Source organism: Gasterosteus aculeatus, chromosome 3, assembly GCF_964276395.1.
Source record: "Gasterosteus aculeatus chromosome 3, fGasAcu3.hap1.1, whole genome shotgun sequence".
In the NCBI taxonomy this organism is placed as follows: Eukaryota; Metazoa; Chordata; class Actinopteri; order Perciformes; family Gasterosteidae; genus Gasterosteus; species Gasterosteus aculeatus.
The window spans coordinates 4,848,933-4,866,236 of record NC_135690.1 but is presented as its reverse complement, the minus strand read 5'-3'; the positions used below and the strand labels follow the sequence as shown (position 1 = coordinate 4,866,236).

The 17,304-nt window shown below is 41.4% G+C and overlaps 1 protein-coding gene across 12 annotated transcripts in view; it reads right to left on the bottom strand.

Moving 5' to 3' along the window:
- The window catches only part of ctnnd2b (catenin (cadherin-associated protein), delta 2b), a 118,432-nt gene that overhangs the window by 27,817 nt on the left and 73,311 nt on the right, over nucleotides 1-17,304 (bottom strand). For 6 of the 12 annotated variants that reach the window (XR_013467081.1, XM_078098873.1, XM_078098877.1 and 3 more), the window contains 6 exons: nucleotides 15,678-15,925; nucleotides 15,053-15,184; nucleotides 11,327-11,639; nucleotides 9,108-9,164; nucleotides 3,224-3,356; nucleotides 638-851 (listed from right to left, as the gene is read on the bottom strand). Coding sequence is in view for 10 of the 12 variants with exons in the window: in XM_078098873.1 (XP_077954999.1) it covers nucleotides 638-851; nucleotides 3,224-3,356; nucleotides 9,108-9,164; nucleotides 11,327-11,639; nucleotides 15,053-15,184; nucleotides 15,678-15,925 (1,097 nt within the window). In the remaining 2 variants the exon portion in view is untranslated. The remainder of the gene's footprint in view (nucleotides 1-637; nucleotides 852-3,223; nucleotides 3,357-9,107; nucleotides 9,165-11,326; nucleotides 11,640-15,052; nucleotides 15,185-15,677; nucleotides 15,926-17,304) is intronic. The other 6 variants (XM_040170402.2, XM_078098878.1, XR_013467082.1 and 3 more) reach the window with 3 other exon arrangements.

Below are 17,304 nucleotides of genomic sequence, written 5' to 3'. Positions count from 1 at the left end.
ATTAAACACAAAGCTGCATTATATGAACTTTCTTCTTCTAATCTTTTCTGGGTCTATTCTTTAAAACAATATGCTGTAATATTTATTCTTTTAAAAGTAATGAGTAATATCTAATATAAATATGTTATATATTACAATGATGGGAACATTTTTTAGCTAAAAGGAAAAGTCATTGAGAGAACAACAAAAACAACTATGAAGTAAATGAAATTCTTTTATGAATATTGTTATGCAGCATTATGAATATTGTTGAGTACTTGAACTGTACTTACGAAGTGCTTACAATGAGAAAAATGCATTATCTTTGTCTTTCGTGGATGGAAGACCTCAAAGACAATGTTACCATGGTTTCAATAGTTGTTAAATATCCTGAGCAGCTTATCATTTTGGCAAACCAGCCAACCTGTAATTTGCAATTTTAGAATGATAAGTAATAGGACAAAACTTCTGCACTGGAAAGATATGACTTAAGGGTCGCACTTTTAGTAAGACCAGCTGAATGGTAGTTTTATTGTAATGAGGTTGATAATAAAAGATGGACACAGCAGCATAGGCACCCGTAATCGGTAATAAAATATGGAAGAAAATTCAGTCCTATCAATCCCTGCTGCAAGACAAAGTAACATCAAAGTGTTACCTGTGAGCAGCTCCCGGATCTCCACGTCGGTGGTCTTCCGGAGCAGTCGCACCAGAGCTGGGATGCCCCCGCAGTTCTTCAGTGCGATCTTGTTGTCGTCGTTGGCTTTGCCGTACACCAGGTTCCTCAGGGCTCCGCAGGCGCTGCGGTGCACGTCAGTCATCCGGTGGTCCAGCAAGTCCACCAGAAGCTGGATGCCACCCTGTCGCCGGATCTGAGGGAGAGAGGAGGGGGGGTGGAGTTGAGGTGACATGTGCGTTTGGGCCAATTACCCCCCCCACAAAATTGTTTGAAATTTGCTCTGTTTCTACCCTCATAGGCTGTGAGCCTGTTGCAATGTATACACTTATACAAAAATCTGGCTTCATGTGAACGTGTGCGTTCAGCATAAACTGTATACAAGAAGTGGACGTTATCTTTTCATATTGTTCTTTGTTTTTGCTTGTATATTTGTATCTTATTTTATTTTACAGTATTTTATTCTTTTATATTTGTCTCGTAATACTGCACCAATCACCACAACAAATTCCTGTAGATGCAACACACATGGCAATAAACTGCTTCTGATTCTGAACATCATGATGTGCTGAAGACTGTAGCAACTATACATTGAGACCATAAACTCATGTTCGTAATGTTCACTGTGGGAATAAATCAAGTGAGAACTCATTTTCTCTCGTAGACCATATAATTAGACTACCAGAGGAGTCGCCCCCTGCTGCCTCGTGGAGAGAATGCAGACACTTCGCATTGGCTTCTCTCAACAGAACTGGAGGTCGGCGCCTGGGTTTGGGCCTATTTCAAGGACTGTCTATCTGAACTACTTGACACTAGGCGGGTGGTTTGCTCAGGATCCAAGGACATGCAGTGTTAAAGTGGAGATATTTGAGACGTAACAAGTAACAATGCCAGAGAAGTAGGCTTTGCAGTAGTTAGAAATACATTTAAAAAACTAAAACTACAATCACCAGAATAAACAATGTTTTCCCTTACTTTACACGGGAAGAAACAGATCTTTTCTTTGCAACTGGTGGAAATATTTTCTATACTGATTACGTTATCATTGTTTTGGATTAACCGAAGGATTCTTTATCTGTAAAATGTCCAATGTGTCTCGTCACAAGGTGCAAGTGCTTATATTTTCTCTGGAACACCAAAAACACCCAAGGGGATTGACACAATAATGACGAGATTGAGAAAACAGAAATGTATTCAAACTATTAATTGCTAAATTATTGTCAGGTAATTTTATTTCAGTGCCTTGTCTCCCTTAGTGATACAGAAGCAGGAATGTCATGTTCCTGCTTCTGTGTCACACAATCGAGAAGACAGCACAACACAGGAGCACATCTTACAGTCCGGTGCTAGCAGAAGCATCCCGCAGCATCCCGTCTATTATTTCACCATCCGGGCGTTGCTCTCAAGGGCGAAAAACAAACTGTTCTGTGTGGGTTGGGAGCTTGGCAGCAATCGCTCTAAATGCTACACGCCATTCCTCAACACAATTTTAACATCAGTCATCCTTCTCATGTGCTCTGTCCTTCTCTAATGCCTGTTGGCTGATTGCGGTTTGAAGAACTTGTTTGCCCTCAAATCCATCGTCTCTATGGGGATTAATGAGGTGGTATTGAGCTGGATTGAGTTGACATTGAAGAGACGGACGGAAAAGAGAGGCTGAGCCATGGCGGCACCAGAGGACGGCGCCATGCTCGGAGTTGGTGTGCCTAATGTAGAGTTAATGCCGTCTAATGTTGAGTTTGATGGAGCTTAGACAGCTGCACACGTGAGTTTCCCCTCAAGAAAGACATGCCAATCTTTTACTACTCAGGCAGAAGAAAGTTGAGGATAGGTGTATTTACAGCCTGCTAAGTGACTAATCATTAACAATGGGTCAAGCTGTTCATGTGTTGCTTTGGCCTAGATGGACAAAGACATTTCAGAGTGTAAGGCCTTCCTGATCTTTGCAGTCCGGGAGTTTTTGTCTCAGAACTTTAAACCTGTCACAGTGTGTTTTTAGTTTGGTCACCTTAAAATGTCTTATTCTGTACTGAACTCTGAACCCTCTCGTGTCACTCCTGCCTGCACAAGATCAAGATATCTATGGCCAAAAGGCCAGACTATACATGTAGTTTTTAAATGGGTATATGTATGGCATTTTTTTTATATGGAATACCTGCTGTACATATGTTGGATTTCTATTACGATTGACTCTCCATTGGCCTGTTTTGCAACCATGACAAATACTGTAAAGCGAGCACATCCACTAATGCACCCACTTTTAGTTGAGCCCCCATGGTACTGCAACGACTAAAAAATCCCACTTGAAAAACCCAAAAGCAGCGAGAAACAACGTTTTCAAAACTTGGTGGAAAAATCAAACACTGCAGGATCTGCACTCTTACCTCCATGCAACAGGAAATACCCCAGAAGTGTTTTTTTTTAAGGTGTCCTTTGATTGAGCTCTTTTCTGGAAGTTATCAACTAAATAAGAGCCAATGTTGTATATTATACGTACACACAATATTGAACAATATAGAGCATGTGGTGATTCATGCAGAGTTTTGGAATTTAAACCTCCGTCTGCACCTCAGATTTGATCTTGTTGTCTCCAAAGCAGAGGTGCTGGAGGTAGGCAGCGGCGTTGGACTGGACCGATGGGAACTGATGCTGCAACATCTGGATCACCTCCGGCAGCTCTGGATCCCTCCAGCCGAACTCCCTACGGAGACAAAGAGATAACGCAGGGTGTTGTGATGTGTGCAGTGTTAGATTTGTGTGTATGTATTTAAGCATGTGAGTGTGTGTGTGAGGCTGAATCCGTTACTAGGCAGCATGTCTCCCCACTCTATGTCCGGAGTAAAAGAGAGACAGAAATCAAGGTTGGAGATTAATCAAAAAGACAACAAAAAAATGAATAAGGCGGATCAAATACACAGATTCAGATTTAACTTAACTTTGTATTCACTGTTTACCAGAAGAATTGAGGTTAAATAGTAAGGATTCTACGAATAAAACAACAGAGAAAATAGTCTGCTTCAATGCCAATTAAGTGTAATTTCTTGAATACAGAATACAAAAAAACCTAGAGCTTAAAAAGGGATCAAATAAGTATTTTCCTGTACTCAAACTGTACTACGGCGTATATATATATATAGAAAAAAAACTAAGTTAATTTAGAGAGGAAGGTCCGGAACATCACAATAATATCTAACTTGATTAGTCACCAATATATTGAGGTAGCATAGCAGCTTCGTCATCAACATTTCAACAAAGAAAGTTGAATCTAAAATATCCCGGTTCATTAAGAGCTGTTATGACCATTGTTACATAGTTAATTCATGGGATCATATTGGGCTCTCAGGTCGTTTATTATCTCTGACTACATTTCCGATGGGAGTGGGGACTTTTGTTCAAGAAAGTGGTTCTTGTTATTATTTTTGTAAAACAATTGAACCCAAAACCGCCACAGCGCGTAAGAAGATAAGACAGTCTGTATTTGTTGTTAAATACTCTGGTCTCTTGTCCAATTTTGTCTTTTTGGAAAACCTAACGTGAAATAACTTCTCTGACTCACTTAATATACTTGTCTGTATCCCTTGTGTGTGTTTGAATCTAACTGAAGTGGGAATGCTTATCAGAAAACCGATATCTGACTGGCTGAGTAGCGTCTGGTAAGACGAATTACAATGCATGTAACCGGTGTGTTTCCTGTAGAAACAGGGATGTGCTCAGATTAAATTGAATCATTGTCCATTCTCTGTTTTAGGGCCGGGCTCAGATACAGATCTAGACCGGAATCGGACTGTGGCCGGCCTGTTAGTGGGCCCTTCCATATTGTGCACTTCAGGTCAGTGTCTTTTGGAAAAAACAGTATATTTAACTTATTTCAATTAACAATAAACCACCTTGAGAAAGAAATGTGCCCAGTCCGCCTAATCAATTTCTATTGAGGGTTAGCACCTAGAATCAGGACCATTCAAGTTGCCAATGGCAACCACTGAGAGGAATCAGCAACGAGTTCTCCACCTTTGTTAGCCATCAGCAGCAGCAGAGGAGTGTGGACACAAATACTTAAAAGTAGCAGATAAATTGCAAACTACAGAGAATTTTGTCCAGTTACTGTTTTAAAGCCTTAAATTAATTAATGATTCAATTTCAGATTAGAAATCGTAATTATTCCAAATAAAAGGCGTCTAAAAATGGCGGCCATATTTTCACTTGCATTGTTACCGGTCTGGCAATCTAATCCCTACAATTATACATTTATTTACTGTGCTGTGTTACTTTTCAGAAACTTAGTTTCTACTTTAACATCCACACTTTGATTTGATTTTCTGTCCCAAAGATTTGTGAGAAGTTTTTGGGGCTGCATATAGAAAGCCCCCGCTCTGCTCCGCTCTTATGTGGAACCCGTTTCCCTTTGATACATCTTATTTTTGATGCAGCAACAGCCCTGCAGAGATAATTCCACTTCAGTCTAATCTAACATAAACACATGCACGCACAAACAATCTGGTGGGGATAAAAGCAGACACACACACACAAACGCGCGCACACTGAGTGCCGTAGGACAACTCAGTTTACAGAGCGCGTACACACACACACACACACACACACACACACACAGAGTACAATCCTGCACACTTGTAGTAGTCACAACACATGCACGTATGCGCTCATTGACTTGCATCCACTCCCAGCCATCAAAGGCAGTTCAAAAGAGCCAGGATTAGAAAGCTCTTGTCTCTGAGTTTCATAATGGGCCAATGGGATGAAGCCAGCGTTTGAAAAACGAAGGAATTGCAGGAAGAATTAAGGTTATTTTTTCTCTCTCACTCAAAACGGTCTTGTCTAAGTGCCTCCCTCTGTTTCTTTATTTCCTCCGCCTTGCTCTGGGGGACATAGTTTCCCATACAAAACACACATGCACAGCCACCGCATTAACATGCATGATACGGATGTTGCATGTACAGTGGCCGTGCGCCTCAATGACCGAGATCCCCCATGAGACGACTTGGTTTGGGTCACAATGTGGGTTAATTGGCCGACAAGGTGTCCAACGTTCTGGCTCAGCGAGCTGTCAGATGAGTGACTGTCTTTTTCTTCTTTATTTACATTTTAATAAAGAATACAGTACTTTGTCATTCATTAACTGCTTTACAAATTCACTACAATTTGTGTATTGCAAGTATTTTTCCTTTGGATTCCGCATCCAAGACATATGCTTGTATAGGAGTATTTCAATTGTTTTGTTTTGCTACTTTTACTCTCGTAGAGTACTTGCAATTTTAAAATGAAAAGCTTAGAGGGATCATGGTAAAATGTCACAATTATTACAAAATAAGCCTTTTGAAAACTAACAGTTTTATATCTCCCATTAAATAGTTCTCTATAAAGAAGAGAACCTGAGAGCAATATTTTTTACACCGCTGTCATCAATTCATCATTTTATTACATTAGACATTTGCATGAAATTGGGAAAAAATCTGCATATGAATTATTGTTATTGGCCCAACAAATTGGTCTCCAAAATCGAATCACTTGAACCGTACTTTACTTTGGAAAGTCTGTTGACTGAAATTGAGTGTGTAAAAGTGTTTTTTTGGTGCTTTACTAAGACAGCATGCAGTTGGTAACCAAAGTATGAACATTCCTTGAAGGCCAAAGTGGTAAAGTTGGCATACTATAAAAACACTCTCTTTTCACTCATTCCGTCCATCTTTTATCTCTCTGTATTCTTCGATATACCAACACTTTCCTCAGATACACAGCTGCACTTTGTACTCTAATGAAAATGGACTGTTAAATAGATGGTCCAGACCTTTTTATGCGGGGTTAGGGTACCTACCCATAGTCAGAAAAAACTAATCTTGCAGAACAGAAGAGTTGTGTTATTTTTGAGTTTGGCAAATTTAAAAGGGTTGGCTCGAGATCTCCAAAATCGCACATAGTGTACTCTTAAAGCTAGAGTAGGTCAACAACAGAATAACAAACAAGTAAGCATCACAACATCAGAACTGGAAAAAAACACAACATGCACAAACATGTTGAGATGAAAATGAACAGTAAACATAAAAAAAGAACATACACACCCACACAATGAAGGGCCCGGAATAGTCCCTGGAGAGAAAGTTTTACATCATGGCAGATTAAACTCATCCCGAGGTTGTGCACACATATAGTGTGCACATTCAACATACTGTCAATTGGGTGCCACATTGCCGAGATTAACCGAGCGTACGCTTGACGTGATGTGCTGCTGTTCACTGCTAAAACAGGCCTAAATTCTAAAGCAGGCCAACACTCTAAAATATAAAATAATTTGACTAAAGTTGAAGTGAAGCTAAATAAAGGGAAGAGACTGTCTCGTTGTCTTTACTGCAAGCGTTCTGCCTCTACTGTAATGGTTCATTCATTCACTAGCTCGAGCCTGGGGGTGTACTGCTTCACCCAGCATCTCTTTCTCTCTCCCTCTATATGTGTTTGTTTGCGTGCGCGTGCGTGTGCGTGTCTCTCGATCCGGAGAGATGAGAGCACAGGAGGAATACTGTGCTCCCGGTCCCAAGCACTGCTTGACGAAATCGCAGTGGGATTAGCAAATACTACTGAGCCATCTGCGAACTTCGGGCAAAAGTGTTCACCGAGTTAATGTTTGGTAGAGATGAACGAAAGATCAGGAGATGTCAGGCAGAGCTGAGAAACACACACAAACCCACCATACAGAGTATCTACGGTGTGACTGAACATGGATCAGCGATTCCTGTAGTGCTTATGAGCATGACATCAAATGAGGGGGTGGGTCAGATCCTGTCTTGCACAAATTTTTCTTTGTGTTAGTGGGAAGGTTTCCATGAATTATTGGCAGCCTGAAGGAGGAAACGTGTTGGAGTATACATAAGGGGCCGTCTCCACAGTAACCGCGCTGTGAATCACCAGCTTGTGCCAGTGTGTGGCCTGATACATCTGCTAAATGATGTTGGTTTGAGACTTCCAGGAGTCAACAAGAAGCCAGCTGCAGAGGTGGAAATTACCATTCTTACTACTACTAGTTATCATCATAGTTATTTACATCTATTTACTTTTATTTCAATCCTAGAGTCAATTCTAGGGGTCCCCACACTTTTCAGGCTTGCGAGCTACTTTACATCGACCAAGTCATGGTGATGCACCTCCATGTAGGCAGTTCATCTGCCCGACTACTAAATAAAGAACAATAACAATGACGAAGTAGCGGTAACGCTGCAGACAGGGAGCGCAAAACGTATCAATATGAGAAAAAAATCTGTCAGAAGCGTGGAAACCGTGACAACAATTTCATACATTCTTTGTCATCACCTCACTCGGATGACTTGCACTGACTGGAGTCAGTCAGGGTTGCTAAATTGAAATGTTTCCGTTGGATCGCTAATTGGCACTACCAAGTTTTCCAGTTTTCCCACGGTCAAATGTGTGGAGAAGTGATTTTTTTCCCGATGGCCAGTGACGTGCAGTCAGGGTAGGCAAGGTAGGCACTGCCTACCCTGTCAAAATTCAGACATAAACATGTCTATTACAACAAATTTTATTTAATAAACGTATGTTTGTATTTTTACTGTTTATTCTTAGTAAGTTAGTTAACATCTTAGGTTATTTTTTGTCAGTACTACGATTAAGAGTATTTTTATTTATCATCTATTATTAGTTATGTTTTTGCTGTTAATGGAACAAGTTCTTGAATGGAATTTCTTTATTAAAAATGCAACCACGCATCCCTTTAGATTACAAAACAAGCAGCCTATATGTTATATATATATGGATATATATATATATATATATATATATATATATATATATATATATATAAAAATAATAAGTCATATTTGTGCCTGTTGTCTTGTACAACAGGCACAAACTATGACATATTATTTTTTAGAAAAGACCAATACAACTAACCAAAAATCAAAAAAACGTAGCTAAAACGAAACCTGGACGAGATATATGAATATTTCAGCCACAAACCACATTAAGAAATAACCAAGAGAGACAGACAATGGAGACAAATGAATGACCAAATAAATCAACAGAGAAAAATGAATGAAGGGATAGGTGGAGAGCCAAAGGAGAGAATGAGGAATATCTCTAAAGAACAGAGGCTCTAATAAGCCATATGGCTACAGTTTGCAATATTTGGAAAGATTGCAAATGCTGTCTTAGGTCACACAGAATGCCATTCTTGTGTCATGTAATGACGTATGTAAAGAACCTCTGAAAGGCAGTAGGCTAATCCAGTCTCAAATTTAGAATTTATGCAGTGCTAAAATAAAAGTGAGCACTAAATGGGTGAGAATACGAATGGGAGATGTCATGTGCCGGCTAACATTCTAATTTATGTCCAATATTTGCATCATAAATAGATGGAAAGATTCAGTGAATGATAGAAAGGTAAGATAGATAGACAGAATGCATGTATATAAATAAATAGTTGGATTACTTTGTCATTCTTTGCTCGGCTTGATTTTGATTCCACACAAGGAATTCAGGGTCGTACCTATCAAGGGGGGACAGGCAGAGAGAAACAAGAGAGGTATTTGTTGGCTGTCTTGGCAACAAATATTTCAATAACCGTCATAATAGTGATTAGTGAGTAAATAGAAATCAATATGTAGCCACTAGACTTGTCTTTCTCTCTCAACATGTGGTTATCAGGCAATGGTGGAGAAGGTGGGCAGGGTGAAGGGCATGCACTGGAGAGCAGGTGGTGGGGAGATGGTGGATATGTAAATAAAATGTATACCACCTTGATCGAGGCACATCCAAGACACCAAAGTGAAGGTTAAGGTTATGGTTGGTGCTGCAGAGCGGCGCATTTTCAAAATATTAAATATATGAATAGCAGTGGTAATTATTAGAGTACTTTCAGACAGCGAGAAGAAAACCTTATTTACGGTGGGTTTTCAAACCACCAGGTTTACCAGTTGGCCCATAAGTCAACCCAGCAGTATGATACAGATCACAAAATCCTTTCTATGTAATATATTTGATTTTGTGTGATTGATTGATGAGAATTTGTATTAGTATATTGTGAGTAACTTCAACCTTAGCTGCTGAGCCTGTTATGGTTACATTTAAAAACACAAAACGACTTTTCACAAATTGGAACCCATCCCCCCAAATGGATCATGTTATAAAATATTTCAAGGGATGCCCATTGTAGCCGTAACCTAACTGGAGTGTATCTTCTGTGCCAAAGACCTCTTATGGGATTTGTAGTTTTTATCAATCCAGCAAACCCACTAGAGCACCAAATGTGGATTAATCTGCAGTTAAAGTCGTCTTGAACGGAACCATTACTACTTACTGTTTGAGTAATGTTGGCTAAAAACTAACTCCTGTTCTTAAAAGTGTGGCTATTTTATGGAATAACTTAGCCTTTAAAAAATGTTTTAAATATATACCCTACAAATCAGGAACAGTTTTGCAAAGTATGTTTCCAGTAGGAAAAAAGACTTGGGGCCAAGGGGGCACATGAAAGCCCGAAATAATTTTGAGATGGACACATATATATTGTTTGTTTTAGTCTCTTGGTTTACTAAAACATGATAATATATTATAGCTTGCAGCGTGCTACTGTATGTTTATAATCTCAGGGGACCCTTCTTTTAACGTGGACTACGAGCCACCCAGATAGCACCGTCTTATTCATACAGTGCGAGCAGAGTAATGCAAATTGCCATGCATCACAAGGCAGTTTTTTGAGTATAGCAGTGCAGATGTGAGGATGCTGGAAGCTGGACAACAATGATGCCGGAGCTCAAGACGATGCAGGTACGATGTGCACAAAGAAATCAACACTAGGACAATGGGAGGAGAAAAGAGCAATGGCAATAACAAAAGTCCCCTATCAAAGCTAAACAGGAAAATGTTCCTTTGCTTCCAAATGTTCAGCAAAAAGCGACTTCCTAATCAGAAATATTACATTACGCAAAAGACCCCAAAATGAATATGTACAGTACTAGTCAGTCAGTCTGGACAGACTTCATTTAATTGACACAAATTAATTCAAATGAATGAGAAGGTGTGTCCAAACTTGTGTGTATATATATATATTCTCCCTACACCTGAGAAAATGTTACAAAGAGAGATACTCCAACTTTAATGAGGGTGCTACGTCCAGCAGCCATTAAGTCGGAAAGCTCTCTTGAATTCAGACTTCATGGTCATTCCTTATTAACTCTACTGCAGGGAACAGGACTGGTTGTCGCTGTCACAGCGGCACTCTACTCCTGACATCAGGAGAAAACTTTTAAATTGGACCGAGAGGTATGCGAAGGCATTCTTACAGCAGCGCGAACGAGCCCCCGATAACCTGGCAAACCAGAGAGGACACGGAAAGATGTGGCGTGATGTGTGGCTCTTACTAAAGCCCAGATTCAACCAGCCTTTTACTGCGCCGGACCGTCAAATCCTGACCAGTCCATTACCCGTTGAGGTGCTACAAACTGTTTGGTGTCATCATATTACTCCTGGAAACGTTGACACTCTTATGAAGATTGACATTAAACTGTTCCTTTCCCACTGTTAAAGCGTAATGTCTTTGGTGAATCTGGCCCTCAGTGAGTTCAGTGAAAAGGGAAAAGGAAGTGGAAAAAAAAGGGCTTCATTGACAAGCCAGAGTTGATTTGACATAAATTTGTCTCGCTCCTCCTTTACCTTGGGTCCTTCTGGATACTGTCCACCGATGGAGAGCGTCCCAAGGCAACCTCGGGGGCCAGGGTGGGGCCTGACTTGCTGTAAGGCGACTCGGTGGACGGGCAGAACTGCAGAGTGCGGTACGGGTTGGCGTAGTCGGCCACGCTGCCTGCCGAGGCAAAGCTGCCTCGGTGAAAGGTGCCTGTGGCGCTCTGGCTCCCCGTTCGCTGCAAGGGGATTGGGTCAACACCAGGGGAAGCCGGGGCTAAAGTAGGGAGAGGAGAGTAGGGACAGAACAGATAGTTGAGGACCTCTTGGTACAATTGGTTCACCACTGGGGTTGATGTAGCCGAGGAAGGGGGGCGGCGAAGGGGTAAGAAGACAGTAGGAACCACACACGAGGGCGCACAAACACAGATAAAAGGAACAACACAGCACAGAAGATAAAAGCAGAGAGGGAGGAAGCAAAAAAATAAATAAAACACTCAATGGAATATTGCAGTGGACTAACAACTTCAAGTAAAAAAGGGACCTCACCAAATTATGCTATTTTTCAATACAAAACGTAAGGTTTTCAAAATAAACATGACAAAAGCAGTCAAATCCAACAAACATGCAAAATGAATTAATATATAAAGGAAACATGTGGGTGATGAATTAAAAAAATCCTCTAAATTCCAGCCAGAACACCGGGTTCACCAAAGCTTCCATTGTTTCTCAAGTCAAGAAACGCGAGTCCAAGTCCTAGATTCCGAGTAATGTTTCGTGAACAAGCCACAATGCAACTTTTGTATAGTGTAACCTGTTTTTTTTCTGCCCACCGCATCCCTTTTGTACTTCAATAAAGGAGCTGATCTTCAATGTCATCCTTTTTTCAAAGCTCAAACAAAGCTCAGTAACTTTACGTTACTTCTTCATAAGTTCTCTTCTGCAACTGTTTTGGATGCTGTCGGATTGGACTAAACAAAGTGGATCTGGGGAGTTGTGTGAAGAGAAGTGAATTGATTTGTGGCCCACTTTATAAATGACACACTCTATTTAACCGTTGGGCTTCAGGGGAGTATTCTCCAGTCAACAGGCTGAAATTGAAAGTTATTAGTGTTGACGTCCAAGTTCAGTTGCTCGTCTTGTTGATTTTGTCAAGTCGATTCCAACCCCATCAAATGTGTGACTCGAGTGTGAATCCACACAAGCCAGTTCCACACCTCTGACATCCACTCTGTGGCCATTATATTTTTGTCATATATACTTTAAATGAGTTACCTGCCACACAGTGAGGCTTTGGTGGCCCCGGGCAGAAGCCTGCTTTGCCCGGTTGAGTACAGCCCTGCCGTCAGGACGATTTGGGCCTACTAGTCAAAGCTGTAACATCGGCTCGCTCTGAGGGAGGAGAGCTGGGTCGGTCTGTGTGTGCATCTGCGTGTGTCTGACTAAATAAGTGCGGGGGCCATGACGGGGCCTGAGAATGTCCACTTGTGATGTGAAGTCGGGTGTAAAGTGTTTTTCTGCTTGTTTCAAACTCTGTTTGTTATCATGAAAACTTTCTGAATTGACCTGGAAGCAGAGTCAGGCTGCCACGGCTTTCTTGTTGTCAGCTATCACAGGTACTTTGATGCATCCAAATGACCTACCAGTGTTTGTGAAGGGGTCAGCGCAACCTCAAATCTCTTAATTAATAAAGTCAATCTGACTTGTGGAGAAAGCAGAGATTCTACTTCTGTGTATTTTTTTGTTTCAGCAACATGATGCCCAGTCCAGGCGACCGAAAAGCGGCAGTACGGCTCTAACAACGTTTTAGGACACGGTTGATTTGCTTGATTTCAAAGCATCCTAGCTTACACCCGTGGGATTAATTGAGATTAATTTTCAGCCTTGAAACTAATTAGTTAACAGACTGTGACTGAGAGACAAATTGCCATTGAGACCCCAATTGGATTTGCCTACCTGATCGGATAAATAGCGCTGCATGATCAGATGGGACGAGGGAATGTCTCTCGTAGAGCAGCCTTTAATGTAACGACTTAAAACCACATGATCATTTACTGTTCTAACTCTCGCTATGCTGCACAGTGCTTATTTAAACCATGGTTTATTCAGTGGGTCACGCAATATCTTCTCTTTTTACTTTGTCTAGAAGGTGCAGTCGGTGAAGTACGGCATGCTGCGGCTATTTTCATTGTACGACTATTTCAAGCTACTCTGTGTTTACGGCTTTGATCTACTCAAAGTGTTACTACAGATTACTACTCTCCTCCTCTTCCTGTTTTCTCTTCTGTACCCCTTACTAATACTAAACCTTACAACTAATGCAATTATCGATGGTTTATGGTCTTTATAGATCAGTAAGTAATGGAGAACAGTCTTTTGGGAACAGGTAAAGCAAATAATAAAAGCCATAGAAAAATAGGTTTGGCCTCAGCTTGACACTGATACTCTGGTACTCCAGAGATTAAGTATTGCAATTCCACAAAAGATAGGAAGGTTGGCATGTAAAAAGTAAAAAATGGACGCTCCTAAAATGCCGTACGATTCATATTAAAAAACCGCTCGACGACCCAATCTCCTTTCTCTTTTTCTTCCACCTCCCGACACATTGTCTTTAACATTCACCTAAATACATAGATTTGTATGATTGTATGATTCAACAAAGTCTTTAGCTTCACGTGAATATTCCTGTTCATCGAACTGATAATCAAAAGCGCTTTCATAGTGCTCATTTAGGGAGTCACTGTCTTGAGGAGTCCAAGGTCAGAGAAAAAGCAGAAAGTGCCAAGTAGGCAGACACATAGGGAAGAGATTTAGAGACACACCAAGCACCAAACACCATACAACCCTCACGCTTTGTTCCTTATGTTCACATATAACGACATGTAGACGACATAACGACATCACATATAACATGTTAGAAGACCACACATTGCATGTGATTGGATCTTGCTCCTCCTTGATGCCAGTTTAGGGCCAATAGAACTCTTTTGTTTTATATCTAACAAGATATACAAAATTATATCTACAAAATACAAAAGCACTGTTGCCTCATAGCAAGAAGGTCCTGGGTTCGATTCTGCCCAGTGACCTTTCTGTGTGGAGTCTGCATGTTCTCCCCGTGTCTGCGTGGGTTCTCTCCGGGTTCTCCGGCTTCCTCCCACAGTCCAAAGACATGCTCTGGGGATCAGGTTATTTGGGGACTTTAAATTGCCCGTAGGTGTATGAATGTGAGTGTGAATGGTTGTGTGTCTCTGTGTAGCCCTGCGATTGGCTGGCGACCAATCCAGGGTGTACCCCGTCTATCGCCCGAAGTTGGCTGGGATGGACTCCAGCCCCCCCGCGACCCTGTGTGCAGGATAAGCGGTTTGACAATGGATGGATGGATGGATGGAAGATATACAAAATGTAATGTTCTTCCTGATGTTAGTCAGTTGTTCTTCCGGCCTGCGTGCTGCCAGAACAGCTTCTGCCTTTGCAAACGCAGCGCTGATACTTGACCTGTGATCTGACAAATAAATCTACCAGAACGAGAGAAGTTGTTTGGCTGAATTTGTGCAGAATAACCCCAACCCGCCTTCCAATTTTGCTCACAATCTTTCAGAACTGACTTCCGCTTCCAGCCTCTCTCCAGTGCCTCCTCTCTGCTCCCGTTTTTTTACTGTTTTGCAGAAGCTGTATTTGCACACAATCGTTTGCACCTCAAACGAATTGCCTATGTTTTTATTTTTCTCCACTGAACATATCCCCGTCCCAGCTTACCTTGTCCTCTCAGGTTGGGCTTGGTGTAGACTCTGTCTTCGTAGATGGGGTCAATGTGGTGCTCAGGAGACTGCAGAGGTCGCAGCTCGGAGCCCAGGTGACTAAGCTGGCTGCTGTAGGAGCCCCTGGAGCCTGGAGGCGATATGTAACGACGGATGGATGGATTAACGGAGAGTTGGATGGATGGAGAACTATATTCTCAGGGTTCTGCAAGTTGATCACTAAACCGAGCAAGTGAATATTGTCCCCCAGTTCCCCATCAAGTGCAGTCCACAGAGCCCTTTTGTGGAGATTCATGTAATCCTGTAGATGAATTATGCTATACTGTGCTCATGTTGATGCTGAGTATCAATTACACATTAGAAACGCGTTTAAGTGACCTTAGCTAACATAAACAATGGAATGGCCTTGGTGGCCATTGGAGACAACGGGCCGGAATGACACAGACAAAATTGTAAAGCAATAAAAAAGCAAAAGTCTGTTCATTAGCTAACATCTACAGCCATGTAATGTATTGTATCTACAGCAGGTGGCCTACTTATGAATAAAATATCCCACATAAACAATTTACCCAAAGAATGGACACATCACACGTTACAAAAAGTAATGCTGGAGGTGACCTGACCTCTCCCTGCTAGGCTCCCAGGCCTTTGCAGGGTTGCGTTGGCATACAGTTCGTGGGAAATCTTGTAGCCGTCTCCTCCCATGTGATGCAGCATGCGCTTTGGCGACAGCGTGGCATAGCTGCCCACCACCGAGCTCAGCTGGTGGATGGGCGACGACGTGTGGTTTCCTCCCGGAGAGGCGGCCATGGGGAGGGGGGAGGAGGAGCCGGCGGCGCCCGATGCTACCATGTTGATGGGCGAAGAAGTGCTGCAGGACGTGAAAATTGAACAGTTTGGTTGCTCTTGTTTTGTCCGCTTTCAAAGACAGATTCAAGATATCATTGACGACCAAAACCTTTGTACACATTTAAAGGAAACCAGATGTGGGTGATACTTCATAGCTCAAAGGGGATGCGATTGGAAGACACTGTACGGCTCTGGGACTTTATCTTCTATTTCTCTCAAAACGGATGATCATTTACTAAATGAACATTATGCTGTATTAAAGAAAACTAGGGATTGAGAGGATAAACTCAAGTTTACGATGTTTACTGAGGGAATAAATCAGGAGATAAGCCATTTACGTCTCATGTACTTCAACAAAAATAGACTTCTGCTGGCACCCCAAGTCGCCCCAAATAGGGAGGGTAAAACTTTAAAGCACTAGGCCGGACTTTTAGTAACAAAAGGTTGCCACGTACGCACTAATTATATATTCTATAGCTGCACTACCACAACATGTACAACACAGTATTTTGGAGCTTGACCCACATTAGGAAAGGAAAGCCTAGGATTTGGATCATTACTTTTTGAAGGTCTCTGTTCCATGTCGCTTTACTTTATCAAAGTGCAATGTAACCCTGCTGAACTGGTTTTTGATCTGCTTAACAAACATTTGCCCCCTTTTGTTTCCTGTTAAGAGGCTTTTTTGTTCTTAACTCATTTTAAGGAGCGGATATAGTCCAAAAACAAATGCTGACATGGACAGATGTGTTTCTCTCCATACTAAGGTACATTGTCATAGTTATAGACTGTGCTTGCAGGCACTTCTGTTCATAACCATATGCAGAGTGATAAAAGAAACATAAATATTATTGCTCACCTTTTTTGCATTCTATATCATTTGTTCTAATTCTTTATCGAAAACTAAAAATGTTAGATTCAGGGAAATATTCAAAAGAACGTTTTTAGGGCTTCAAATCTCAAATAAATGTATTTTATACACAGTACCCCCAGATGCAGCCTAACCCATAATGCTTGGTATGTTCATGTTAGGTAGGTTTTAATCAATATTTGGCTAAGCAGCATTAGCTTGTCACGATTGGACCAGCAGCAATGTGATACTTCCAACGGCTTTAAAACATCTTTTTCAATGTAGGTTGTCCTTTTAGGAGGTTCATTAAAGATGTATTGGTTGTATGTTTGGCACTAAACCCTCCATTAAATGCAACAAATTATGTCTCCCGCTACGCTTGGTCCCCATTATTGTCTGACTTAAGACTCACTAGTTAGAGGGACCACTATTTCCAAAAGATTTCCAAGTCCACTTAAAGAAGTGTGAGACCAATGTATTCAGTCAGGCACTAGTAAGGTACAGAGTGACAGATATTGGTACAGACTCTAGGTGTGTGCTCCAGATCTCTGCTG